This window comes from Aplosporella prunicola, assembly GCF_010093885.1.
Source record: "Aplosporella prunicola CBS 121167 unplaced genomic scaffold K452scaffold_33, whole genome shotgun sequence".
NCBI lineage: Eukaryota > Fungi > Ascomycota > Dothideomycetes > Botryosphaeriales > Aplosporellaceae > Aplosporella > Aplosporella prunicola.
Window position 1 is genome coordinate 124,652 of NW_022983561.1, and position 27,605 is coordinate 152,256.

Sequence of the window (27,605 nt, forward strand, 5' to 3'; positions counted from 1 at the left end):
AGCTAGCCAAGTCCCGCGATCTGCGAGCAGGATAAGCGCCTAGTGGGGCTGGCCGTCATCTTCGGTGCACCGTGCCTGAAAATCGCTCTACCAGGTAATCAGGGATCAACGGGACAACAGCATCGCCGACACTGCCAATTGTCCAAGTTGCTGTTACGTGGAGACGCCCGCCGGCCATGGCGCCCTACTACTGCAGCTCTACGCTCGAGCCAGCGAGGCCTCACAGCCTGGCGTCATGGACGGCCCTATGCCTTTCGATCGAACGGCCCTTGCAGTCTTCGGTGAGCATTGGGGCAGTTATAAGTACCTCTTCCAACGCTTCTCTCTGCTCAGCATCAGCAATCAACAGCTGCACCTCCCAGGCAGAAGTCCATCGCTCTTCACATCTCTTCCAGCTCGTTTCTTAACTCTAATCCTAATCTTTTCAATATGAAGTACGCCTTCGCACCCCTGGCCCTCGGTCTTACTGCCTCTGCTGCTGTCATCAGGAGGGACCAGTGCTGCTTCCAACTGAACGCCTCTGGTGGCACCTCCGGCACCCTCGGCCAGCTCAGTGATGGTCAGAACCGTGTTGGCGGCAACCACTCGCCTGCCACCTACTGCCTGAACAACGGTGCTATCACCGACAAGAACGGCCGTGGTTGCATTCTCACCCCGCCCACCACTCAGTTCCAGTGCGACACGGGTGCCTCTCCCACCCCCGGCTTCGCTGTCGGTGAGGGTGGTAGCCTGACCTACAACGGCAACACCAAGTTCTACGCCTGCCCTGCTGCCGACGACCAGTTCAACATCTACACCAAGCCCGTTGACAACCAGAGCAAGTGCGTCGAGATCACCCTCAGCACTGGCGGCCAGTGCGCTGCTTCCAGCTCCGCCGCTCCTTCGACCCCGGCTTCCACCCCTGCCGCTAGCCAGCCTGCTCCTAGCTCGCCTGTCGCTAGCCAGCCTGCCCCCAGTTCTCCTGCTGCCAGCCAGCCCGCTCCTAGCTCGCCTGCGGCTGTCACTACCCCCGAGATAGTCACTGCCACCAAGACCTTCACCACCACCAGCCCTTGCAGCACCAGCACTCCTGCGGCTGCTACTACTCCTGCTGCCTCCACTCCTGTGGCCTCTGCCCCCGCTCCCTCCGGTACCGGTTCTTCCAGCAATGAGTGCCCCAAGGACCTCCAGGGTGACTACCAGTACCCCCACCTGATCGTCCCGGTCAACTCGACCACTCCCGACCAGGCCTACGGTACTTCCTACAACGGCGAGATCTCCAGCCACGTCTGCAGCACCTTCAACTTCGACATCCCCCAGTCGTACGAGGGCTCCACCTGCTCCGTTGTCTTCCTCTTCCCTAAGAAGGAGGACCTTGAGACCTCTAACTACACCGTCTCTGGCTCCGGCTCTGCTAAGTTCTCCGAGCTCTCTTCCGCCGTTTCCCAGGAGACCACTTGGAAGACCGTTCCTGAGACCAGCAAGGACCTTGGCAGCATTTCCCTTGAGGCTGGCAACGGCTACACCATCACCTCTGGTGAGTGCCAGGCCGGCAAGACCGTTTCCTACGAGATCTGCGGTGAGGGCAGCTTCTCCCTCAACTACTTCCAGGACTACAACCCCAGCCCTCTGGGTCTCTACGTTCGCAAGTGCTAAATGCACTTAATACCATCCCGACGGCTACCGCTGCAGTGCCTCTCCCGTGGATGGGGCGTAACAACCTCATCGCTGCGAGAAGTCACTAGCCAAGCGTGTAGCGCAGTCTTCACTCCAGTTTTGTCTCACACTTTAACGAGGCAGGTGGAGCTTAAAGCAGCTCGGGCAGTAATGAGTTAAGATGCCCGAGCCTTTTAAAGGGTGAATACTTCTGATGAACGGGATGATGGACCAACTTGATGACTTTCCTTGTTTACCATTCCGCTAATCTTGCTTATTTTTGATGTACGACATTTTCTTAAGGACAGGATTATACTTCTGCCCTTGCAAAAGCAACTGTTGGCCAGTGCATGGACAAAGTAGATAGCATGTCTTTCTTAGCGGCAACAGCATATATAATCCTAGTTAGGATAGTGAGATAAATTAAAGAATAACTCGAAATTATTTGTTTGGCACTATTTGACTGATAAGGCGGCTTAGGAGTGTTTTGTCAAAGCCTTTGGGGGATAGGCTTCTTTTGGTGTCGTTGGGGAAATCACTGAAGAAGTAGTAGACAAGAATGAAAGATCATAAATTTATGCTTCTTGTTTCAGTGGCTTTCTGTAGCGGACACAGCACATACTCCGCTACATATTTTATAGAGCCGATGTGATCATTTACAATGACTCTATCCAGTGCATTGCCTATCACCTATCAATGCCGAGGAGAGAGGATGTCTGTTCACAAACCAAAGGAATTGCTCGGCTCCTTCATTTATAAACTTTATCTTTCCTCGACCGTAGAGGGAATGACTTGGGGTAGTTGTAGTGGGAGTTAAAAGATTTGAAATATCTCTATGACCTTGAGCTGTACTAATACAGTGTTCTTGGGGAGCAGACCCTTTGCCTTTACCTAAGCCTGAGTTAAACCATCTTAGTATGTCAACTCTGGTCGCGTTTGAAGTTTTACAACCGCTCAGTGGTTCTCAGTGTGTAAACAAGTATCGTTAATAATTTCACTATCACTGGATGGGTATGTATATACGTGCCTTCCACCCGCGCTTGTCCAGTTCGCGACGCCGGTTAAATACAAACATGTCCATACACATCACCCAATGAAGGATGTTACGACCGGCTAGTTCCCCGGCATAATCTGATCCTCCTTTGCACCCTTGCCAAAAAGCAATTATCACCAAATATCTTGGCGTGCTCGTGGAAGAGACTTGTCAAGTTAACCTAAGCCTTGCAAGTGACCTGTCCCACCTGCCAGGCAGGCAAGCCACAGGCACTCTGTGTGCGACCCACCTAGTCGGGTTACCAGAGGATGGTGTCGCTGACAATAAGCAACAGCAACGTGCTCTCGATTGGTGTCCCCTTATATTAAGCTCATGGCCCAGAACCCGAGCCCATGTCCTTGGGTCCCAAAACTAAACTTCGCTTAGTTCAAAACCAACAACGTTCTCACACAGGGTGCCACCGCTCTCCTCAACTAACTTTAAGAACACTTGAGTTCGTCATTTTGTCGGTGAGGTCTCCGGCATTGGCTCTGAAGCTGCTGTCTGACCCAGCCAGCACCGGCTGGGGAACCGACTGGGGAACCGACTGGGTATCCTTTGGGCTCCCAGCAGCTATTTCCTTTTTCGCATATGCCTTTGCAGAGGCCGGTATCACCGCACAGCCCTAAGGAGAACCTTTCAAGTGGTATTCTACGAGCGCTCAACAATGTCCCCCCCCCGGCGCAAGCTGAGGTGTGAAACGACAGCCTGGGCAATCAGTTTCGGGTGACTAGCACGCCACCCATCCTTTCCTTTCCACATACAGCGTCGGCAGCTGACACTCCGGACGCAGATCGCATTGATGCGCCAAGCAGCTGGCATGGTTGTTGCGAGCATCGCGATCATGATGTGCTGTCGTTTCCGTTGAACACTAGTTGGCTGCAAGACGATGCTGACACTTGGGGCATTCGCTATCTGTTTGCGTGGCACAGTGTAAGTTGTTTTTCGTTCACGTCCGTCAACTCGTGGCTTCGGAACATCTTGTTTCGCGCGTGGTCAGCCAACGCTAAGCGCATACGCTGGAGCTGAAATCCTTTGTGGATTCCATACTGCTTCGTCCGGAAAATTTCGGGCTGCAACATGCGCGATCTGTGGCTGCAATCGGTGCTTCAGCAAGATCTCGTGCTGGCTGGCGCGTCAGCCGCTGGTGCTACATCCACGGGATGTGGTGTACCGTGTTGCACAAGAGTGCCGACGAGCACTCTGATATGGCGACTGCCATCGCATGATGGACCGCGAAATAAGGAGATGATCTCGCCATTCATGGTTATTGCATCCTACTCGATGATCGGTATTTCATGGTCCAACCCTGGTGATTGTCCCGCGACCTACTCTTGCTGGCGGCAAATTTCCACATGTTGTTGCTGACTGCTGAGGCAGAACTCAAACAAATTGCCTATTGGCCTTGGATCAACGAGCGTGAGAGACACTGCAGCAGCTAAGAAGAGCAATACCGGCACGCCTTGCAGGCAAAAGGAAAAAGGGAGACAAGAACCTCAGCGGGTGGGTACACGGCCAATAAGGTCATACGCCTCGGCTGCCTGCGCGATGCCGCGGATGTCCGCTGTTTATCCATGTTGGGGCCCCCTACGCTTTGGCTCCAACAGGCGAATTGTCCGCACAAGCGTTGCCCAAGCCGTGTGTTCGCTACGTTTGATTCCATCCGGGATGCTTGCATTATGCAAGCCATGTCCTTAGGTCGTGGACTGACCCCGCAGACGTTCAGCATGAGCGTCCGCTCTGCCGGGTCGATAAAAGTGTCTGTGGGTACCTTGTCTTTCACCATTCCATCTCACCCTGCGTTCCCTCCATTGCATCGGATATCCGCTGTACTGCCTATTTCCGAGTATTTCTTTTTCTCTCGACATGCCCCTTAAAGTCCTGATCGTAGGGGGTGGACTTGCTGGCTTCGCCGCAGCGATCGCGGTGGGGCGAAAGGGGCACACAGTAGAAATTTTTGAAAAATCAAAGTTCTCCAACGAAGTTGGAGCCGCGCTACATTTCGGCCCGAGCTGCGCGCGCGTCTTCAGGGAGCTGGATATTGACCTTGAGGCCTTGGACTACGTCAAGTGTTTGCGCTGGAGAGTCTTCGATGAGAATGGTGCTTATATGGGACAGCGCTACGTAAGTTTACCGTCCACTTAGTGTTCGCAAGTTCGCAACCAGTGTATTAATGTAAACTGCAACAGGAAATGCGCGATAGGCAGCGCGAGCTGGGATTCTCTGGCAATGAAATCATGTGCCATAGAGTAGACGCGCATTCCCACCTCCGGCAATTGGCATTGTCCTACCCAAACACGCGTCTGCACCTTTCGTCAGGCGTACAGCGTCTCGACCCAGACACCGGAACCATCATGCTTCAAGACGGCACTGTCCATCAGGGGGACCTGATCATCGGTGCCGACGGGATCCACTCTAAGACTGTCCAAGCAATTGCCGGGCCCTCGTGCGTTGCCCAGCCTTCCGGCTACAACATCTTCCGCTTCATGGTCCCCGTCAACAAGGCACGCGCAGACCCCGCCGTCTCCGCCTTCCTGGATACAATCGACAATTTCCAGACCCACTGCGATTTCCGTTGTGAGAGGGGTCCCCGCTTTGTAATGTACACCTGCCGCGGAGGCACGTTGTTGAACTTCGGTCTGCTAGTCCCGGGCGAGCTTACCAAGCGCGATCCGCAAAGCATGGATTGGACCAGCCCCAGTAGCCCGGAAGAGGTGTTGGATGTGTACTACGAATTTCCGCCCTTCTTGAAGACGTTGATCAAAATGGGCGAGGATGTTAAGCACTGGGCCTTCGCGGCGAGAGATATTCCGCCGGTTTATACCAAGGGCAAGCTTGTGCTAATCGGGGATGCGGCCCACCCCATGCATCCGACCCACGCGACTGGGGCGGTACAGGGAATTGAAGATGCTGCGTGCTTAGGCGAGCTGCTGACGCCTGACACTACGCCCAGTGAGCTTCCCAAGAGACTAAGAATGTACAACGCGCTGCGTTATGAGCGAACGGCGACGCTCAAATATGCTTCTGAGCTTATGTCCGGCGGTGATGCGGATAGGCTCAAAGCGCTAAAGAGGTTTCTGCCGCACGCAAGTCTGCCAGAAGATGTTGATGCGTTTATCTGGTTATACGACGTGATTGAGGAAACACAAAGAGCTTTGAGGGAACTACAGCGTCCGATGGAGAGGTCTCGGCTGTGATGGGCCTTGGAAGTGCAGAATGTCTTGACTGTGATTTTCTTGGAAATACCCGTGGCTATGGTGGTTGGGGTAAATGGAGTGCATTGCATCGTCTGTTGTGCTGCTTCTATTCATTGAGGATTTCTTTGTCGCTAGATAATGCTAATTCTCGGTGTAAATCCCTTTCTTGTCCCGATGGAGTGCTGCTTGCACCCAACTAACTGTCTTTAGATGAAGTTGCCTGTATAACCAGGCGCATCGGATTGGAACGGGGCTGCTGCGGAGCAAGAAATGTCGATGCCGCAAACAGCACAGGTTTCCGTACTTGTGGAGGCAACGAATTACGACTCAGAAGCCCAGGTACAGACGTCGAATTCCAATCCGATGCGCCTACACCCTGTACATGCTCAAGCCTTAGGTATCCGCTTAAGTCGCAATGTCTCCCCACAAATTTGCATCACACACCGACATGCCATTGGGTGAATACACCTGCTTGACAGGGCTGCCTGGCCATCGTCAGAGACATTGTGTGAACGTCCGGCATGCCTGCCGTTTTCTGTATTCTTGGTCTCCACTAACAGGTGACAGATCCCCGCAGCACGTTTCACATATGTTTATCCGGATAACAGAGTTTTTGCTTCCCTTCCGCGCGCGAAAATGCATATATCTATGATAATTCCATTTTCTTTATTCAAGTACCTACTCTTCGGTTCAGGCTGAGCGCCCAGGTTCCAGTACATCTACCAATATCATGGCTGTGTTTCATGATCTGCAGGCCTTGGACTTTGTACACCAACATCCCCTCGTCACCATTGGTTCTGTTTTATGTCTTTGGACTCTTGTGCTCGTGACCTACCGAGTCTTCTTCCACCCCCTGTCAAAATTTCCCGGGCCCAGGCTTGCGGCTGCGACATACTGGTATGAAACCTACCACGACGTTTGGCATAAAGGTGACTACACCTCTCAAATCGGACGCCTGCATGAGAAATACGGTAAGTATGACCGCAGATTTTCTTCACCGAATACCTATCAATCGTTCTTCTCGCCATCTGAGACCTGACCCGCGGCACGAAAATAGGACCCATAATCCGCATAAACCCAGATGAGCTGCATGTCAACGATCCCTATTTCATCGACACGTTGTACCCCGGTCCCGGGAAGAAACGCGACATTCCAACCTGGTGGTTACAAGGCACTAATTTGCAGGGTTCGCATTTCGGCACCGAAGCGCATGACTTGCATCGCGAACGGCGCGGCGCCTTGAATCGTTTTTTCTCGAGGGCCACTGTGGTCAAATTGGAGCCGCTGGTTAAAAAGAATGCCATCAAGCTTTGCCAGAATCTCGAAACGAACGCTGGATCAGAGTCGCCGCTGGATGCCGCGAACATTTTGGCATGTTTCGGCACTGAAGTCATTATGCAGTATATGTTTGACCGGAGCTATGGCTACCTGGATGATCCGAAGTTCAAGAAGAGCATGTACAAGGCTATCCACAGGGCAACGGAGTTTATGATCCTCTTCAGGCACTTCCGGATTTGCGAAACTATTGTCTTGAATACGCCTGAGTAAGGGCTTCCGATCCCTGGAAGCTCATAGAGAGTCGTTTGAGTGAATGCTTACAGCTGTATAGCTTCATAATGGAGTGGCTGGACCCAGACGTTCAAATTTGGCGGTCCATGAGACTTGTAATTATCCACTATCTCTATAACTGATATGCTGTTTTCGGCTCTTGGAGTAGCTGACGGGAGAAATTTTTTTAGGACACACGCAAGCAGATTCGAACGATCAAGAAGCAACAGGCTGCAGAGAGCCTGAACGACACGAAAAAAGAAAATGACGGAATCCATACAATTTTCCACGAGATTCTCCAATCCAATCTTCCGCCCGCTGAGAAAACCACTGAACGTCTGGGAAGAGAAGCCCAGGCCATCACCGGAGCCGGGCTAGAGACCCTATCCTGGAGTACGCATCCTCATCTCAGATATTCCCTACCAACATGACACGCTAACCCACCAGCCAGGTCTCAGCGTCGACCTGTACCACATCCTCAGCACGCCCCGCATCCTGCAGAAACTGCGCGCAGAGCTGCTCGCCGCAATGCCCGACATGCCGCCCCTCTCAGCCATCACCCCCGCCGACCTCCCCTCCTGGACGACGCTCGAGCAGCTGCCCTACCTCAACGCCTGCATCCACGAGGGCCTGCGCCTGTCCTACGGCCTCGCCACCCGCATCTCCCGCTCCGCGCCCACCGAGACCCTCACCTACACTTACACACCCCCCGGCGCCACCGCCCCCAAGACGTTCTTCATCCCGCCCGGCACCCCCGTCAGCATGACGTCCGTCCATATCCATCACGACCCCCGCATCTTCCCCGACAGCGACTCGTACATCCCCGAGCGCTGGCTGGGCCCTGATGGGAAGAGGGAGCGCCCCGGCCTCGAGCGCTATTTGCTGAGTTTTAGCAAAGGAACTCGCCAGTGCTTGGGCATAAACCTGGCGTATGCGGAGTTGTTCATCGGCTTGGCTAGCTTGATTCGCTTCTTGGGCGATCGCTTGGAGCTCTTTGAGACGACCAAGGAGGACGTCAGGTTTTATCGAGATGACTTTGTGCCCGGTGTGAAGCCGGGCAGCAAGGGGGTGAGAGTGTTGGTTAAGTGAGACTGGTTTTCGGGTCACTCTATGTGGTACACACAGGACTGCTGAGACGCTCATGCGGCGCACTCGTACCTTCTTTCAAGAGACACCTATCAGGTAACCTGCAAGAAGATCGATTCATAAACCTTCTATGCGCTAAGCGCAAGAGCCATAATGCAATGCTTGTTTTCCCGTTAACACCGATTATTATGCCAGGCGAGACCGCCAAATGGGAAGTTTTCCATCCAGAGCACCGAATACATCCAAAGAAAGAGGGGACGCTCGTAGCTTATTACCACTCAGATCCGTGATTCATACTCCATCAACAGAACATCAATCGCCTATCATATACGCACATGCTTACAATTGACCGCTCAAAATAGCCTCAGTAGCACCTAGAAATATTTCATTAGTAACCTTTTCTTATAACAAGAAAACAAGGGAAACTTACTGCCAATGAATGCCCGCTTCGCATCCATCGAGATGCCGAATCTACGCTCTAGTTCCGCCTTGATACTCTTCTTTGTGACGTTCATCAAGTCGGCGGTTCTCAGAATGTCTCTGATCTCAGCAAGGATGGTATCGTCCGATGGCATTGAACCGCCTTGCAGATCAGCCATCTCCATGTCGCCACCGTAGCCGTAGTTGGAGTGCGCAACGGACATGCGCGATCCGTAGCGTGGAATGTCGAGCTGAGACATGGGGCGGGAAGGGGGATAACCATATTCTGAGGCAGGAGCAGCACCCGCGCCATAGAAAGATTTGGTGCCATAGGAGATGCCGGAGTACTCGGAACGGTCGTCGCGCTGAGTCTGGGCCTCCCAGAGCTCGGCCTGGTACTCCTCCCACTTCTTCTTGGGAATGCTGTTGGGATCAAATTTGCCCTCGTCCGAGACGACGACCTTCTGACCCTTTTCGCCAGTAACGACACGAGTGTTACCCCAGGAAAAGTCATCCATGAACCAGAAAGAGTATAGCGGGAGACCGCATGAGAAGACGGGCGTCGCGATGATGTAAATAATCATCCAACCAACCATTTCCCACTTACGACGCAGAATGAAGATGATGGCTTGCAGACCGTAGACGGCGGCGAGAAGGATGAACGTCATGACGGGCACAGTATCCGGTTTCTGTGCCAACCGAACAATCATGTAGGCAAGATACCCAATGATAACGGGTTGAACGATTGTACTCAGTAAATCCAGGAAGACGACAAAGCGCATACTGAAGCAGCAGAAACCGCACAGTTGCTGGAGAGGAATGAGCTCGACAAGGTTGTGGACAGTCGAGTTGATCCAGCGACGACGTTGCGACATGAAAACCTCCCAGCTATCGGGTGCGATGGTCCAGGCATGTGCGCGCATGTTGTACTTCGTCTTGTACTCGGAGTGGAACTTCAGGAGCAGTGTGGTCAAGAATCTGTCTTCTCCCAGGTGGAGCAAATTCTTGGTGTGCAGTGTGTCGACGCGCACGACCGAGTAGCTTTCGATGATTTCCTTGCTGACGAAGAGGGGCTTTCCACTTTCTGCGGCTCGAATGCGGTACATACTGAAACAACCAGGCAAACAAGTGATGCAACCAAACAGACTTTCGAAGGCCTTGATAAGGTTGTGCGAGATATAGTACTCGTAGACCTGCATCATGGTAACGAAGGATGACTTGGCGTTGGAAAGAGCCGTTTCACCACAGAGACCGATCAAGCGGGTATCGTGGAGGAATGAGGCGACCATTTGAGTAGCTGAATCCGGAGCGACGACTGTGTCGGCATCGATCTGTAGCAAGAACTCATAGAACGTGGGATTGACTCCGATAATGTTTCTTATTTGATGGTGCATTTCGAGTTCCATAGGTGTCATAGGCAGGTTGTAATGCACCCGACTCAGGAAGCGCATGAGAACCATCTGAGAGTCACGCTTACCACGGTTACCGGGCCTAGTTTTCCGTTAGATTTCTCCTCAATAAGCGCAACGATTGAGATTGACATACCTTGAAACCTCGGAAGGCTTGCCGACCTTGACTACCACGATAAAGGGAACAATGTGACCTTGAACTTCATACAAACCAGAGTAGATTTTGCCCATGTTGTGTTGCTTCATGCCTTCGCCCAAACTTTCGAAGCTTAGCGGCTCTGGATCAACGTGCTCGGAGACTCCGAGAATGTCGAGAACAATCCTGGGTGTCGGCCTGTCGTTGCCTTGACCGATAATCATACCATCGCAGACGATGAACAGAAGTTTGCGCTTATCGTCGTATCTCATCCGAGCGGCAGAGTCAATGGCACGGCGCAGCGAATCCTCGTCTTCGGTGTATGCAGGAACAGTACAGATGATGAACTTGTCGAGGTTCTCTGGTATGTTTTTCCCTCCGAATTGCAGGGCAGCAAAGAACTTGAAACCGACAACACTGACAAGCACAATAGAAATTGCCATCAACAACCACTTTGCGAAGAGACAGCGTGTTGAGTTTCGAGTGTCTACTTCGCCGATGTAGAAGAGGCCATCCAAGCAGTTTTTCATGTTTTCTCTCATGGACGCGTCGTATGGCAACGCTTGCCAAAACTTGGTGATATCGTCTCCAGATTTACTCCGGAAAAGCTCCACCAGATCCGTGTCCATGAAGTCTGAGTCGATTCCGGTTTTATCGCCTTTGTAGCCGGGGGGGAATTCGGGCGTACGACCACCAACGAGATACTCAGTGAAATCATAGACCTTGTCATCAAGGATAGCAACCGTGTTCTGCTTGTCTGCCAGAGTCTTGACGTACTGGGAGCTGTAACCAAGCCTGCCTTTCATGTAGTTGGACTTCAGATAGGTTTGTTGCTCCCAAAACCAATCAGGCCGGCTGTCGTTAGTAGCCCACCTGAAATCGTGATATTTGGCGTTGTTGTCGTTGGTACTAACGGTGTTGTCGCTCGAAGAGTAGTTGTGGCTTTTGTAGTTGAGTTGAACGGAGGGATCGATTGACCCCTTCGTGCCGTTACAGAGAGCGGAGACTTGAACAGGGAAGAGACTCGTAGCATCCTTGCCCGCGTACTTCTTCAAAGACTTTTCTGGAACAAGATTCGGGTAATGGACGGGTATGAACGCGCCCAGATCGTAGACAATGCCGCGAATCGCGATATAAGCGTCGTTGTCACCTTTGCCATCATAGGACGTGAGTTCCGATGATGAGTAGACGTGTTGAGTAGGACAGATAAGTTCGGGAAAGCCAATCATGAAAAACATGACGAATGCACAGGCCAACCAGATCAGCATGTTGATGGCGAACTTCTCCCTCCACGCCATCCGGACATCTGGGCGTGGCATTTTACCAAACTTCCGGATGAGGATATCCGGAATCCACCATGTCAGGGTCCAGACGAGACCCACCCACCTTTTACGGCTGGCGGAATCTTTGTGCGTATCGATCTCTTCCATTTTGACCTCATTGCCCTTTTCAGCCATTTGCTCCCTAGTCTCAAGATTGTGGAACATGTCTCCGTTGACAGCGGACGCGCCAGCTTCAGACCGGGCGTCGAGTTCTCGGCTACCGAAGTAACTTGCTTTGTCATCGAAGGCGCCGCCGGGAGAAGGTGTTTGAGATGAGAGCAATTGCACCCTGGAGTCGCCGTATCCTCTACGAGCGTCGCCAGGTGTGAGCAGTCCGTCTCCGGCTTCGGAGTCAGCGTCCATGCCCATGTATCGACCACCAGCAGGGACGACATCTGCGACGCCCGCCATCTCAAGCCAGCATCGTTCACTGATGAAAACTCCAGTCGCGCCCACCCTGGCTTCATTCGAGGGCCACCCCTTCTCGTCCAGTATCATCTCGGCTCGTTCGCGTTCGCTAGCAACAACAACGTTGTCTGCTTCTGCGAGGCCAAGGAATTCACCGAAAGGCAAGAAGAGGCTGAAATCGGCATTTCTGAGGCGCTGACTGATCTCTGCAATACCCAACGACTGAACCTGGGACCTGACGCACTTGCTGTCAAACTGGTTGGCAATGCGCCGATCGTTAGGCTTCAGGCAGAAAATGAAATAGGGGTTGGTTTCCGCGGCGGCCAAAGATTTGGTGATGCTTTCAAGCGAAGCAAGGAATTGACCAGCAGCACCTTGTTGTTTGCCGGCAGTCGATTTGCGCTTGTTCCCGCGTGACCTTTCGCTGCGAGTGTCATCGTCGGTGTCGTCTCCGGTAATCCTCTTAGAACCAAACCGTCCGATTCCTCCGTTCCTCTTGGCCATACTTGGCATGCGGGTAGGCTTCGAACTGACAGAGGCTTGAACAACGGCGGTTCTTTCCTTCGGATGGACGACAGTGTTGAGAGCATCTTGTCCAAAGAGCTCACGGACAAAGTCGCTCCGAGTGTTGTTGACAAGATTGAGAAGATCGCCCGAGATGATCTCACCGTTCTCCTCCATCAAACCGTCGACGGGGTAGTCCACCTCACCAGCGAAGTGTTTCACTGTGAATGAGGCCGCAGCGTTGTGAGTAGCGAAATTGCTACCGGGGAGCTTGGCCGTAGCGCTCCCAACAGCAACGGCTGGGTTCTTCTGTCCGAAGCGCTTACCCAAACTCTCCAAGAATTGGATGTCGGTCTTTCCACGTCTCATTTGGTCGTCCAGGATGCTCAAAATACCATTTCCAGGCTTCAAAAGGCCTTTGACCGCATCGGAGTTGTCAAAGTAGCTTGTTTGAGGAATACTGACTTCTTCCGCAGACAGGAACTCCTCTTGCCTCTCAAAGAAGCTCTGCAAGCAGAAGTTGTACAGGCACTCCGAAGCAGCGTTGTTGAGTAGCTGGTCGAGGACTGATCCGGTTTGCGACACCTGAGAGAAACCGGGGAAGTCCACAATCGAGATGGTGTTGCCGACAGAGTCTTCCATTGCGCATATCCTTTGGTTGATATGCTCCATAACATACGCAACGAGTAAGGAGTACAGAGTACGGGAGAGTTCATCCGCGTTAACACGTGCACCCTTAGGATCGAGCATTACCGTTACACGTTCGCGATGAAGAGTCTTCGACTTGTAGCCTAGACTGGTCTCCAATTGCTCAGGGCTTACGCCCATGAACGCCGCGACAATTGCCAGTGTCTCCTTGTTCTTGACGATGGTCACATCTGCGCCACCTTCATGGGAGTATCCGCCGCTGTCTTCTGCGGTTGGCGTGGTAGACTTCCCCGTGGTGAATTCAAGCTGGCCGATGTGAAGGATGGCAGCCAGCACCTGACAAATCTCCGCAATATCGCTGCGAGGAAATTCGAGCTTCCTGAGGGCATTCTTGAACTGCTGGAATCCATCGGCATCGTTGATACCGACTTTAAGCTGAGTGGGATGTCCAAGGTATCGCCACCTCTTCTGCCCACCTGTCGACAGCCTGTTTCCGGCCTCGCCAAGGTGTCCAGCGGTTTCCAGACCAAGGTGTTCCTTCTCCGCCGGACTCGTGCCGGCCAACAGATAGTATAGGATGTGGAAGCTGCGTTCTCCAGTGGGAACAGTTGCTATCCTACTCCGCTCCAGCCTGTGATCCAGAATCTTACCACCAATCAAAGTGGGATGTGAGGTCGCGCTGGTATCATATTGGAGCTCAAGGTAAAGACCAGACTTCGAAGCAATAGGTGTGGTGACAGACTTGGTGCTCGTCAAGGAATCAAAGACGAAAGAAGCATAAGACAGCTTGGCGGACAGCGGAGTGGAGGAGAAGGAGAGGAGGGAAGACAGGAGATGGCAACGGAGGGTCGTCTTTCCAGAGCCAGATTCACCACTGTACATGGCGTGTTAACAACCGTGATTTCCTGATTGTTTTTTTGAGAGGAGCTTACAGAAAGACAATGGTCTGGTTTTCGCTGCGGTGGCCGAGCCTAGCCCAAGCTCTTTTGGCAAGATCTTGGGTGGCGGCCATGGCACTGCCTTCGCGCCCGCCATCAGGACCTCTTGCGGACGAGGTGTAAGTATTGAGGGAAACGATGGCGTGGGAAGAGAGCTGGGCGGTGGCCAAGTGGGCGTGGAAGCGGCTCGCGAGATGGGCGGTCAAGTGAGTGTCGGATTGCAGGTGGGCGGGCAGCGAAGGCAGAGAGGCCTGGGCATGCTGGGCATGGTTGCTGCTCATTGAATTGAGCGCCATGGTGGTGGGATTGCCCCCGAGTGCGGGACGGCGATGTGGTGAAGTCTAGCGCGCCGAGAAGAGGAGAAGGTGATTGGGAGCAGTCGATGACGAAAACAAAAAAAAAATGTCGGCTCCCCGAAGACTCGAGTAGCAGAGACGCAAACGTCAAGCGAGCGTGAAACGAAAGTCGAGCGGTGCGAGAGAAAGAAGACCTAGGTGGTGGTGACGAGCAAGTAGATCGGAGGTGGCACTAGGGTGATCAGCTAAGGGCGGGACAGACCGTATCGGACCCCCTATTCCGCTAAGAATAGCGCTACACAGCCGCGGTGACCACTCGAGGGATGGGGATTTGTGAAAAAATGCGCAAAAGGGCCGCACGTCAGGCGTAAAGAATTCGGGCGGTAACGATAGCTCTAGTGGCGACCTGCAACCGGCGGCAATCCGGGGAAGACAGTCGATCGCACTTTTACATATGGACGCGGGCAAGTGACGCGTCAACACGATGGGATGCGGCTGCTTTGCCCTCTTGCAAAGCGCCCGTCACGACGTTGCACGCTCAGAGTCTCAGGTTGAGTGACCGTCGAGCTCGTGTTCGCTACGCTAGAAGCCGTAACGGGCTAAGAATAGCAGCGCACGCCGCCAGATGTGTCCAAGGGGCAAAGCCTGTGATCCACTGCCACCGTCGCCACGCCCGACGCCCTATCCTCCGACCGCTTCGCCGTCGCAACAGGCCGTCGTGCACGTCGTGCTGTTTGCCTCATTTCCACACCACCCTCGCTATTCACCGCCGTTGTTGTCCTTCTCCCTTTGGTTCCATCGCTCATTGAATCCCAGCTCCCAACCACCTTCGCTGCCGATCCAGCGCGCGATCCACGCAGATAGAGTAGTTTATCAGCCTACGCCGCCGATCCCGCGTCCTTGCCCGTCCCCTCCAACCACAAGAGTGTGCGACGAGCCGCCTTCCCGTGCCCGAGGGCGAGCGACACCATGGCGGCCTTCAACAACCGCATGTCGACCTTTTCAAGCCTGTCGAATACCACGCCGCGTCCCGGCCATGGCCTTTCCCACCAGGTCTCGACTAGCACTCTCTTGAATGCATTGCACAACGCCTACATCCAGCACGAGCCCTACTGCCTCGAGGCAAGCACCAGCTTGGTCGTCAACACTTGGGCTACCGCCACCGCAGTCGGTCCCGACGGCCGTTATGGAGGTTCCGTCGACCTCGAATTGGGTCGGAAAGCTTGGGAGCATGCCCGTAGGAGGGCCGAAGATGGATGCATTGTTCTGGGGTGAGTTCAATCGCTCGTCCAAGATCGCGCCCCTCTCTAACAGGAGCTCGCAGGTCCCTTCACGAATCCACGCCCTCGATGTTTGCACCTTTCATTTCTGGCCTTCCTATCCAGGTCCCCGGAACGCTATATACCGCATTGAGTGTCCTCCGTGCTTTCACCTACTGTGTCACACCCCAGAACCCATCTTGTCCACGACACTCAGCGCTTGCTGCCACATTCTCTCTGAACCTGGAGGGAGCTATCACCGGGGCCACCCTGGCTCTGTCGACCAGTGGTATAGACACAAAGAGGGGTCTGATCGATGTGCCAGCCGAGGCCGGCTACAGAGCCTTTGATGTTTTCTACTACCTGAATTCCAACAACGCTTCCCGCGGAGAAAGAGAGACGCTGGGTCTCAAGCCACTTTCGGAGTATGGTCTGTTGAAGAAGTCGGGTACCTACCACCCGCCCTCCTATCTTCCTACCGCAGATGATGCCGCCGCCGCGGAAGACTTTCGAAACCACTTGAAGTCTATTGGCATCAAGGGGGCTAGTCTTCGAAAGCTCATCATGGCGCTTGCTGCTCTGCTCAAACTCGGTGACACTCTCGGTTTCCTCGTTGACGAAGAGGTGCTGGAACAGGCCTGTCTGGATTTTGCCAAACTTCTCGACATCGACCCAGAGGTTCTCCAGAAGAAATGTGACACAATGGAACGCGAAGTCTTGGTCTCCGGTCTCTATGAAGCCATCGTCGACTGGGTTGTCGCTAAAGCTAACAATGCTATACGTGCTGACCTCCGTGGACTGAAGCCATCCAATTCTGCCGACGGCAGCAACGGCGGCTATTCCGAGTCCGCAACGCCTAACATCGATGACGACGGCGACTCGGTGAGCATTACCGTCGTTGAGATCCCCGGTGATGGCTTGGGCAAGGCGATAGCTATGCGCAACGTGTTTGACGACAATGAAGGTATCAACGCGGAGATGAAGCAGGATGGCGTCGTGTTCGAATCTGCTGGTTCTTCTGTCCTCAGAGAGATGAAGTCTGCCGTCTCTGAATTCGAAGCCGACATGGGTATCACGACCGGCTCGGCCGGCCGTGAACTGGAGCAAGAACGTGACCGTCGCGAAGCGGTTCTCGAGAAGGTTGCTCACGAAGCAGAACCAGACAGCTTTTTGAAAGATCTGCTCCTGCCTACCGGTGAAGGGGTAGTGCTTGGTAAAACTGGCAGGTTTGATTTGCCTACGACCATCAACAGCAGCCGCGTCTGGTTCCAACTTTCGGTTCATCCCACTGATGAAAAGCCTGCTACTCTCAACGTCAACACTCCGGCCCCCGGTTGGTCGGCGGGAACGGTCTCACGCCAACTGCGCGCGTGGCGCTTGCCAGAGTGGGCTAATCGGCGAAACAAGAGCCTCGACTTCACCGCTGACTTCGACATCGAAGAGTTTGTCGAAAGATATGCCCCGCTTGGTTGCATGGATGGCCAAGATGGCATTGAGAGTTGGATTCTGGAGCGAGGATGGAGCAATGGCGAGGTCGTCGTTGGCACCGAACGCGTGTGGATCCGTGAAGGTGCCTGGTGGGAGGCCGAAAGCATGCGCGATATGAAGCTTCAGGAAATGGGCTCTACTAATGTGTTTGGTGGAATGGTTGGCGCAGGTGGTCTCGAGAGTGGCTATTCTGTCCAGAACCCGGCTATGGGAAGTGGATTCTTCACCCAGCAACAATATGCCGACAACATTACCTTGCAAGGCAGCGGGGAAAATTTGTTTACGCCAGAACAAGCGAGACTGAGCGTTGGACCTCCTCAGAGCGTCAAAGCCCGCTCTGTTGCACCCACCACCAGGACTGGCCTGCAGGCATTGAGCGGCGGCGACTACGGCCTTGGATACAAGGGAGACAACAAGCACGACATACAATATTACGGCGACGAGGAATTTGCCGACGGCAAGGTCGTCACCGAACAACCCGTCTCCAAAGGACGAAAGCTCTGGGTCGCGGCTACTTGGGCCTTCACTGGCTGGATTCCCTCTTTCCTGCTGCGCTACGTCGGCCGGATGAAGCGGCCTGATGTTAGGCTGGCCTGGAGAGAAAAGCTCCTTCTCGTCATGATCATCTGTTTCCTCAACGGTATTGTCCTCTTCTACATCATTGCCTTTGGTAATCTCTTGTGTCCAAACTTCGACAAAGCTTGGAATCCCAAGCAGGTCAGCCAACACCAGGGTGAAGACGACTTTTATGTCAGCCATCATGGAAAGGTTTACGACATCTCAAAGTTTTGGAAACTCCAGCATAGCGACCGGACAGGCTACGACGTTACGAAGGACAACATGGAGCCGCTAATGGGGAAGAACCTGGACGCTTACATCCAACCACTTGTTGGCCAGGCTTGTCCGCATTTGACTGTCAACAGCTCTATCGGACTGATCCAATGGAACGACACCGCTGCTACCAATGACGCGCCATTGGCTGTTCACAAATATGGCCCTACTCAGATGCCTGATCCGACTACTGCGTTAAACAAGGAGGATTGGTACCAAAAGAAGTTCCTTCCTAAAATGAAAGAGTACTACAAGGGAGCACTGGTCTACGATACGGATACCATCAAGAAGCAAGGCGATTCCATTGACCGCAAATGGGCCCTTATCGAGAACAAGGTGTATGACCTGACAAACTATTTCTATACGCAAGATCAGAACAAAGGAACCAGCACCTGGAAGTTCTTGGACACCAAAGTTGAAGACCTTTTCAATAGCAATCCTGGTGGGGATATCACCGATGATTGGAAGAATCTGGATACAGATGTTCAGAAGGCAAACTTCCAGTGCATCGAAAACTTGTTCTACGTCGGACAAACTGATTTCCGGAAATCCGCGAGATGTCAAGTCAACAACTACATTCTTCTCGCCTTCACTATCATCCTCTGTACGGTCATTGTGGTCAAGTTCTTGGCAGCACTGCAGTTCGGCTCAAAACGCAGACCAGCAGCTCAGGACAAATTCGTCATTTGCCAAGTCCCGGCCTATACTGAGGGTGAAGATCACCTTCGCAAAGGCTTGGATTCTTTGACAGCCACAGCCTATGACAACAAAAGGAAGCTCATCTGTGTCATTTGTGACGGTATGATCGTTGGTGGTGGTAACGATAGGCCTACGCCGAAGATTGTCCTGGATGTCCTTGGTGTTGATCCTAAAGTCGATCCTCCTGCTCTTCCGTTCAGATCCGTTGGTATGGGCAACGAGCAGCTCAACTACGGAAAGGTCTATTCTGGTCTCTACGAGTATGAAGGCAATGTTGTTCCTTACATTGTTGTCGTCAAGGTCGGCAAAGAATCTGAGCAGTCCAAGTCGAAGCCTGGCAACCGAGGCAAGCGTGACTCTCAGATCTTGCTGATGAACTTCCTCAACCGTGTCCACCACCGCGCCCCGATGTCACCGCTCGAACTGGAAATGTTCCATCAAATCAATAACATCATTGGCGTGGATCCGGAACTGTACGAATATCTCCTGATGGTCGATGCCGATACCATGGTCAAGGAAGACGCCCTCAACCGGCTTATCGCGAGCTGTGCCAATGACTCCAAGATCATCGGCATTTGCGGCGAAACGAGCTTGGACAATGAAGACCAGAGTTGGACAACCATGATTCAAGTTTACGAGTACTACATTTCGCATCACTTGGCCAAAGCATTCGAAAGTTTGTTTGGCAGTGTCACCTGTTTACCTGGATGGTAAGTGAATTTACAATTCTGAAGGACGACAATGAACTGACACCATTGCCAGTTTCTGCATGTACCGTCTTCGAACAGCTGACAAGGGCAAGCCTCTGATCATTTCTGATGCAATCATTGAAGACTACAGCGATTGCAATGTCGACACTCTACACAAGAAGAACCTGTTGTCTCTTGGTGAGGATCGTTACCTTACGACTCTCATGATGAAGCATTTCCCCAACATGTCGTTCAAGTTTGTTCCCGATGCGTATGCGCTTACAGCTGCACCCGAGGAATGGAGCATTCTGCTTTCCCAGAGGCGTCGTTGGATCAACTCAACCATCCACAACTTGGCTGAATTGGTCCAGTTGAAGGGTCTCTGCGGTTTCTGCTGTTTCTCCATGCGTATCGTCGTCTTTATCGATCTCTTCGGTACCGTCATCCTTCCGGCGACTTGCGGTTACATTGCCTACCTTATCTACAAGGTTGTGGGCCAGCACGGAGCGTTCCCCATGATCTCCATTATCATGCTTGCAGCTGTGTACGGTCTTCAGGCGATCATTTTCATCGCCAGAAGGCAGTGGCAGCACGTCGGCTGGATGTTCATTTATATCCTGGCTTTCCCGATCTACTCTCTCGCGTTGCCCTGCTATTCGTTCTGGAAGCAAGATGATTTCTCCTGGGGTAACACGCGTGTCGTGCTTGGCGAAGGTGGTGGTAAAAAGGTCGTTGCCGCCGAAGAGGAAGGCTTTGATCCTCGCAGCATTCCTCTCCAGCGATGGGACGATTATGCCGCGGCCAACAGCCTCCCTGGCCGCCGTGGGGCGCCAGCTGGCGAGAAGGGTTTCATGCAGCCTTACGAAGACGACGTTTACGAGATGAACGACATGCAATCTCAGTACTCGTCAGCTCGACCTGCTTCGACTGTTCTGACCGGCTTCAATCAACGGGGCCCTGTGCATATGCCGCCCCAGTCGCCTGCTCCGTTTATGGGTATGCAGCAGCAGCAGCAGCAACAGCGGAACAGCGGCTATTCTGACGCCAACAACGCTCACGGTCGTATGATGAGCATGGGCGGTATGAGCGATTACTACGGCGGCGGATCCCCCTATGGCGGCGAACAAAAGCAGGCTCGTCAGAGCGTGCACTCGCTGGGTCCGTTCCAATCTCAGGATAATCTTCTCAACAGCCCGTACAACCACAACCCGCGCCAGCGCAGCCCGCTGAGCCAGAGCCGCCCAGTCAGCGGTATGGACCTTCGTGGCGGCATTAACGGTCCTTCTGATGCCGCCATCGTCGAAGCTGTTCAGGCCTGTCTGGCCGAGGTAGATATGGATACCGTCACCAAGAAGCAACTCAAGGCGCTTGCGGAGCAGAGACTTCAGACGCAGTTGAGCGGCGAGAGGCGTGTGTTCCTCGACCAGATGATCGATCATGAGCTGGCCAACATGTAAATGCGGCGACTCGCCCGTTGCATTGTCAAAAGTTTGTTGCAAGACACAAAAACGGTGATACGAGTTGCATGGACGTGGCGCGAATAATACTTTGCTTTGATCTCGTTTGGGTTGGGGGTGGGTTTGTTTTTACGATGCCATTCACTCCCTCAAGGCGTTTAGCGGCATGGGATATAGGTGAGCATTTGCATCAGATCATTCTAGTAAAGCGTTAGTTGCTTGATGATAGGCTGCAATGCGTAACTTTGCAGTCTTCGTTGTTTGGGAAGGAACAGGTAATACAGCAAAGTCATGCCCAGCTTCGACCAGTATGTTGTGACAAAGTCCAAGTATAGCTTTCGTACAGTCCGTCTTTAGCATAGACACCACTACATCCACCGGCAGATGAACGGACTTCCTCGCGAACCGACCCGGTTTCACGCCGTGACCATGCGCATGAGGTAGGCGACTAAAGTCTAGCCCACGCTGACGTGGGAATCCTTCCCTCATATCCCCAAGGCTGAGACAACTGTCAACGGAGGAGGGCGGCCCCTGCAATATATGCCAACATACGTAGCACTCACACGGAGGTCTCCCACAATTTCTGATGCCTACATTCCAATCCTTCAGGCGTAGAAGCAGTTCTTGGCTTTGCAATTGCTTAGGCGCGATAAGGCTGCCGGCCGCTGCGCTTGGCGGCTGCGCATGGACGTGCAATACGGCGAACACGACGCCATGGGCTGCGGGTGCCATGAGCGTCGGGCTCGAGAATAAAAAAAGGAAGGAAGATTCGAGAGGGAGAGATGTGGGATAATAATAGTAACAAACGTACGTGGCGTGTGAGCGGTGGGCTGGGCATAAAAGTCGACGATTCAGGAACGGTGCTAGAGTAGTAGAGTTGTGGGCTGTGAAGGTGTGGGCTGCAGCCTGGAGGGGTGGGTATGGGCAGGATGTACACAGTACTTGTAGGCAGCTCGGGATGCTCGGGCGTGCCGAATGGTGGTGTCTCAAGCCCTGAGCGGCTATGGCGTGGCTCAGCGTATGTAGTTATAGCTGACGACAACGACCACTCGTAAGCTTATCGATTTCTTCACACACTCGTACAATGGGAGCCCACGGGTACATAGGTTGATATCGGAAAACGGCAGGGTTAAAACAACGGCGGTTGCTCGTTGAATCCTTGCCGTCACGCCTTGGGGGGATTACGCGTTCTCATGCGGGGATACGGGCTGTTTTGGGAGCCGCGGCCGTCTCGGGAAGGGCTGGCTTGAAGCATGGCCCGGGTAGTTATAGGCGGACATGGTAGAGCAAAGTCATTTGTCTCGCCAAGAGCGCGCCGGAGATTGTAGAACAAGACGGCAGGCGGGACAGCGTCATGCGGTCATCGCGCAGCCAATTGATTATACCGGCGAGGCTCGCTCTACGACGACGAAGGTACGAAGAGGGCGGCCACCGTGCATCAGATCACCGCGCTCGTAGCATTCAATGTCCACACAGCAGCCTCTGATCATCCCGCTTCTGATTCGTCCCGCACCGCACATGTTTCGGCCTGCCGCAACATACACGCCCGCCGCATGCGTGTATGCAGGCCCATCACCCTAGATACCTAACCCCCCCCCCGGTCGCCAGCCAACCGCCTCGCGGCTGGTCCGTTCAGTCAAAACAGATCACCACAACAGGCGCACCGTCGCTGTTGCTGGTGCCGCTGCTGTTGTGCTGCCCCTGCGCGTGCTGTGCGACCCCGCACCCCTCTCTGTCCTCGGATCCACAGCGCGCGGCCGGCCGCGATGGCCTCCCGCGATGGCGGGCTAATGAGATGCGGTGGTGCAGGCTTGCGGGTAGTAGCGTCAGATTGGGGTGTGTATCATCACTAGTCGCGTTGGTATTCGATCAATTCGGCAGCGGGTGAAGAGGATGGCTGGATGGTTTTCACAGTGCCTGCTCCGCACGGCTGGTCATGGAGAGAAGAGCTGATTCCGATCCCGGTCGGCGCGGAAGACTTTACAGTGCTTTTTGGAATTGGGAGGGTTGCACGACGGAGAGATCGCCCAATCTAGGCGCGACCAATCGATTGGATGTGTGAAACAAAGGGTTTGGTCAGGTTGCTTTTAAAGCATGTCCTTCTTGGACGGAATGAGATGATTGCGCAAGCGTTGCATATGGGTATCCGCCCCGACTCCCGACTCCCATTCCCACACACATGGGTGTGGAATGAGCTCAGCATCTTACAAAGAGGGAACAATGCCGACGCCGCTATTATTATCAAAGGCATGTAGTTACTTTATTTAGCAGGAGGCATGGAAATTTCGTCAACAATCACGATTGACGACGACGGCGAGAGAGAGAGAGAGAGAGAGCCGGGGAGCGATCGCCCAATCTCACCGCCCATCATTTCACCGTCCCCATCTCATCAAGGTTAATCATGATCGCCGAGTGCTACCGGGTTTTCCGCTCGTTCCAAGTTGATGGCCGGGGACAAGCGTGGAACGGGCTAAATGATCGCTCAAAGTCGCCGTCGATCCGCCGGTAGTGCACTAGGGGAGATTACTGTTGAAGTAAAGTAGGTAGAGAGAGAGGTAGGCAAGGCAGCTGGTTGCGGACAGCGGGACCGATTCGGCAGGTGGTGGGTGAGGATGTTCCACGTACTACTGTAGGGCCGGCGCTTGCAAGGGCATTGTTCGGCGCAAAAGATAAGCCTAATGCCAACGTTAAACTTGGTGATGAGAAGTGGAGTGGGAAGTGGAGAGTGGGCACCTGGGAAAAGAGAGGCTCTTTGCCCATTGAAAATGGCGTCATGTATCGTGATGGAATTGGGGGGGATCGGCAGTATGGGCGTCGTCGTCACAGTCCGGTCGGACAGGGGGAGCCGTGTGGAGGGCCAAAGGCGGGCGTGGGCGGCTGGCTGGCACTGGCTGGCATGGCGGGCACTGGGCGGGCACTGGCTACGAAGGCAAGTGGTGGCAAAGGGCGCTAGGCTGCTTGCGGGCACGCGATTTGTCCGAAACACACGGCCCCCTGAGGCTTTTGGATGTCAACGGCCGGTGGATCCAACGCTTGCGTGGACTCGCCTTCTTTTCACTACCACGCTCATGTCCTCCGCAGTCCGTGTACTCGTATAGCGTCCGCCTTTTCTCCTCCTGTCCTTTGCCAACTGCCCGTCAATCGCTCAACAACAAAATCCCTCCTCGCCCTCCTCCCCTTTCCCGCCCGCCGACTCAGGCAGGACCACTTAACATCCCCCAGCCACTCCCTCCGATCTCAAATCTCCTCCACACGACCCTCTCACCGCCATGAGGTTTCTCTCGCGCTGCTCCGTCATCATCGCCCTCGCCGTCACCATCATCCTCTACCTGGGCTGGGTTATTCCCTCGACGCGACAGTACACCCAGTGGCAGAAGTCGTGGGCCGGTGGTGTGCGCAGGATCGTCACCTTTGGAGACTCGTGGTCGGACACTGGCCGTTACATCCTCAACGGGCCCCCGCCAGGATATGAGCCCATCCGCCATCCCCTCAGCGGGCCCGTCTGGCCCGAGGCGCTTTGCGCAGAGGTAAATCCTTGTTTTTGCTCCCTCGTGTGCGAAGAAGCGCGCTGACCCGATGCCCTCTCCAGATTCTCTGCGACTCGATAGACAACTATGCCCGCTCTCTGCCGCCCCAAGTCACGCAGTACTACACCGACACGGTTGGCGCTGTCCTCGACAACGCCGTTTTCCAGAATGCCACCTCTTCCCACAACTTCACCGACTTTGCCCTGCGCGACCTTCAGCAGCAAGTCCGCGATTTCGTCAAGATGGAAGGCTTCAAGCGCATGTGGCCCACTCAGCCGCCGAGAGAGTGGACTCTTTTCACCATCTGGTTTGGCCTCAACGATATCTTCCACTATTCCCGCCTTGAGCGCGATGTCGCCAAATTCGCCATCACGAAGAGCATTAACCACCTGTTCCGCCAACTCAACATCATCGCTGAGTGGATGGACGCACCCATCCTCGTCGTCCTCCCCAAGGCCGTGAACATTACCAACCTCCCCCGCTTCAACATCGAAACCATCGAGAACACGGATACTACCCGTCACCGCATGGCGCTCGAGCTGGCTGCCTTCTGGAACGAGGAGCTCTCATCCGCTGCTGCCCAGTGGAAGCGCGGTCACATCTTCCTCCTGGAGGCCGACAAGTTCATCGAGGGCCAGGTCCAGGCCAAGCTGGCGCACGGCGCACCCAGCGTTCGCAAGCGGGCTCCCGAGTTCAACGACGTTACCAGCCCCTGCAAGACTCTGGTCTACCCATCCTCGAACGATGAGGATGGCTCCGACCAGCTGAGGTTTGAGGAGCACATCTGCGAGGACCCGGACAGCCACCTCTTCTGGTGAGTTTTGATTTTGAAATTTACATGTGAATTCGGTGTTGACTTTATAATTAGGGACGACTTTGCTCTTTCCGGCAAGGCCCACCGCATGCTTGGCATGGAAGCCGGCAGGCTCGTCAAGCAACGCAGCACCTACAACACCTACGTCGCGCAGCAAGCCGTCGAAGCCGTCCGCTCGTCGATTCCTCCTTGGCTCAAGGACCGTGTTGATCAGTTCCACGCCAAGCAGAACAGCAGCAACTAAGCGGGCTGCCAATTACCGGTCTTGCTTTCGACGTTGACACTACGAGCGACCATCACCAAAGCGCCGTGCCGTGCCCTGAGCACGACTATCTACATGTTACGACAGAATACGCTACCACGAGGATACCGTGGATCCGATCCTTATACCTGGCCTAGATGACGATGGAGACACATTGGAGGGTTTTCCACCCAGGGTCTGTCTTGTCACGGCCACAAACGTTGTAATGTCTGGCGACGTACAGTTGCCGCACTCGTCTGGCTTTTACCTATCGACTGTCTTCTCGCACCACTAACAAAGCCCGCCTTCGCGCTGTGGGCTTTCTCACCATGTTTCCCGCCGCTCGAGGAATCAATCTCACGCCATCGTTTGCGACGTGCCAATTTCGCCTGCCGGTTGCTTCATCTATCTAAGCGCGCGAGTCGATGGTTCATTTCCGACACTAGATTGCGTTCGTTACCGTAATTATCGTCGGAGTGCGCCAAGTCACCTCAGGTCCCGCTAGCCCAGCCTGCATCCCCCTGGGCCGGCAGCAAGCAAACTCTTATTCGATACCCCGAGCTCTCCCTTTTTGTTGTTTTATGTCGAGTTATGCATTTCAGCGAAGCATTAGAGAGTGGCTTTTTGTTCCCATGTTTCCGCTTGTGTATATTTTTTACTGCGGTACATGCCTCAATATTCTACTGGATCAGTCAAGCTTTTTTTTTCCCCATTCTGGAACGGAGGAAAAACTAGCAATGGGGGATTTGCACACGGTGTTTTTGGCTTTCCCCCCACTTGGTCGATGTTGGACCAGGCGCTTTGGGAAGTATATTATATATCTTTTTCTTTCTCCTGTGGCTGTCTTGGCTCATCTCTTTTTATTCCCTCTCTCTGAACATAATAATGTGGCGGACTTTGGTAGCGGAGTATGGGGGTGCAGCGTGTCTGGGTGCGGCAAAGCAAAAAGTCAAGAAAGACGCGGGCGGTTGGTAGGTTATACCAGCTTGTCCGTGTAACAATGGAAAAGAAATGCAGTTTTTCGATACTACCTACACCATATCTCTCCCTTGCCAATGATGTTGGTGCTTTTGCTGCAATGACGATTATACTGAACGCGATCCTTGGCAGGGATCCAATGATGGAGCTGGGGAAGAAGAGCCTCTCGGAAGTGTCCATTTTGAGCGGATGTGAAGGTCTTCGAGGCGGCTCAGGGGAATGAAGCACACTCACAGGGTCCAGACTCCGGCTTGGGAAGGGTAGGGATTGTGTTGATTGAAGCATTTAGGCAATGAACGAGCTAATGTATGATCCTATGAGGGTAGGTACCTATGCAGATAGTGGTTTACTGCCCGAGTTTCGACTGACCAACAAGGTCTGTACTTGCTATCGCGCCGCCCAATACAACCAATGGAGTATTCTGTCTGCTCTCGGAGCCTGGGCTTGGGAAAAAGTAGTGTTATCGATGACTGAGGAGAGGAAGTCACGGTCGGGCTAAGCCGTTATGGTGTGATTGATTAACTGTGATGTTGGGCTGGCAAAGCAAGGGCGGATCTTCTCAGAATTTGGATGCTTGAAGAGCCGACAGCATGTCACTGATGTCGTGTAAGCCGCGTGTCAAAGCGTCAAACGGTCAAACGACACCAATGCTCTAGTGAAGTTCTCTCACTGGCGATCAGGATGCGAGTCGCGACCAGGGTAGGTAGGTAGGCTCGGGCGGAAAAGCTCCGCGGCCGAACCCGCAGCAGCACTGACTTCATCGTATCGCCGTTCGTGAGCTTGCCCAGAAACTACCTGCGTGAAGCGCTGAGCTTCCGTTGCCAATTCCACCCTCGACTGAGACCGTCGCGATTGTGTGTTCGACCGTCATGCCCCGCGGTTCCCTTGGAACTTGAGACGCCCCCGCTAGTGCCACTGTTGCCTGGTTCCTCCTTCTCGACCGATTCCGATTCAACCCAGTACCTGCAGCTCCTTCCCCCATACCAGACAGACATTGAGCCACGACTTCTGCCCGACTTAACGCCCACCTTCTGCACCATGA

The 27,605-nt window shown here is 53.8% G+C and overlaps 7 protein-coding genes across 7 annotated transcripts; 5 read left to right on the top strand and 2 right to left on the bottom strand.

Moving 5' to 3' along the window:
* Window positions 1–429: 429 nt before the first annotated feature.
* On the top strand, window positions 430–1,635 carry K452DRAFT_312603 (uncharacterized protein; the record flags this gene model as incomplete). The annotated part of the gene is made up of 1 exon (XM_033543565.1): window positions 430–1,635. The coding sequence occupies one exon, from the start codon at window positions 430–432 to the stop codon at window positions 1,633–1,635; it is 1,206 nt and encodes a 401-aa protein (XP_033392889.1).
* Window positions 1,636–4,534: 2,899 nt separating this feature from the next.
* Window positions 4,535–5,865, top strand: K452DRAFT_329390 (uncharacterized protein; the record flags this gene model as incomplete). Its single annotated transcript, XM_033545052.1, has 2 exons — window positions 4,535–4,792; window positions 4,858–5,865. 2 exons carry the CDS (start codon window positions 4,535–4,537, stop codon window positions 5,863–5,865), a joined length of 1,266 nt encoding a protein of 421 aa, XP_033392890.1.
* A 693-nt stretch (window positions 5,866–6,558) lies between these two features.
* K452DRAFT_291838 (uncharacterized protein) lies at window positions 6,559–8,674 on the top strand. The gene is made up of 5 exons (XM_033541256.1): window positions 6,559–6,836; window positions 6,923–7,409; window positions 7,475–7,529; window positions 7,605–7,806; window positions 7,865–8,674. The coding sequence occupies exons 1-5, from the start codon at window positions 6,596–6,598 to the stop codon at window positions 8,500–8,502; spliced, it is 1,623 nt and encodes a 540-aa protein (XP_033392891.1). The 5' UTR covers window positions 6,559–6,595; the 3' UTR covers window positions 8,503–8,674.
* A 164-nt stretch (window positions 8,675–8,838) lies between these two features.
* On the bottom strand, window positions 8,839–14,580 carry K452DRAFT_302207 (glycosyltransferase family 2 protein; the record flags this gene model as incomplete). The annotated part of the gene is made up of 4 exons (XM_033542561.1): window positions 8,839–8,873; window positions 8,930–10,410; window positions 10,465–14,220; window positions 14,279–14,580. 4 exons carry the CDS (start codon window positions 14,578–14,580, stop codon window positions 8,839–8,841), a joined length of 5,574 nt encoding a protein of 1,857 aa, XP_033392892.1.
* A 969-nt stretch (window positions 14,581–15,549) lies between these two features.
* K452DRAFT_236304 (glycosyltransferase family 2 protein) lies at window positions 15,550–21,003 on the top strand (the record flags this gene model as incomplete). The annotated part of the gene is made up of 3 exons (XM_033537495.1): window positions 15,550–15,851; window positions 15,905–19,567; window positions 19,620–21,003. 3 exons carry the CDS (start codon window positions 15,550–15,552, stop codon window positions 21,001–21,003), a joined length of 5,349 nt encoding a protein of 1,782 aa, XP_033392893.1.
* A 1,960-nt stretch (window positions 21,004–22,963) lies between these two features.
* Window positions 22,964–23,390, bottom strand: K452DRAFT_113853 (uncharacterized protein). The gene has a single exon (XM_033535057.1). It carries the CDS (start codon window positions 23,252–23,254, stop codon window positions 23,036–23,038), a length of 219 nt encoding a protein of 72 aa, XP_033392894.1. The 5' UTR covers window positions 23,255–23,390; the 3' UTR covers window positions 22,964–23,035.
* Window positions 23,391–24,272: 882 nt separating this feature from the next.
* On the top strand, window positions 24,273–25,588 carry K452DRAFT_302209 (uncharacterized protein; the record flags this gene model as incomplete). The annotated part of the gene is made up of 3 exons (XM_033542562.1): window positions 24,273–24,530; window positions 24,593–25,344; window positions 25,399–25,588. The coding sequence occupies 3 exons, from the start codon at window positions 24,273–24,275 to the stop codon at window positions 25,586–25,588; spliced, it is 1,200 nt and encodes a 399-aa protein (XP_033392895.1).
* Between the last annotated feature and the right edge of the window lie 2,017 nt (window positions 25,589–27,605).

What these genes read in the sequence shown, in the direction of transcription:
- K452DRAFT_113853 (XM_033535057.1), bottom strand. Translation starts at nt 23,254, where the DNA reads ATGCCTTTGATAATAATAGCGGCGTCGGCATTGTTCCCTCTTTGTAAG.
- K452DRAFT_291838 (XM_033541256.1), top strand. Translation starts at nt 6,596, where the DNA reads ATGGCTGTGTTTCATGATCTGCAGGCCTTGGACTTTGTACACCAACAT. An exon ending in ACGCCTGCATGAGAAATACG is followed by an intron (nt 6,837 to 6,922) that starts GTAAGTATGACC and finishes GCACGAAAATAG; the next exon opens with GACCCATAATCCGCATAAAC. An exon ending in ATTGTCTTGAATACGCCTGA is followed by an intron (nt 7,410 to 7,474) that starts GTAAGGGCTTCC and finishes ACAGCTGTATAG; the next exon opens with CTTCATAATGGAGTGGCTGG.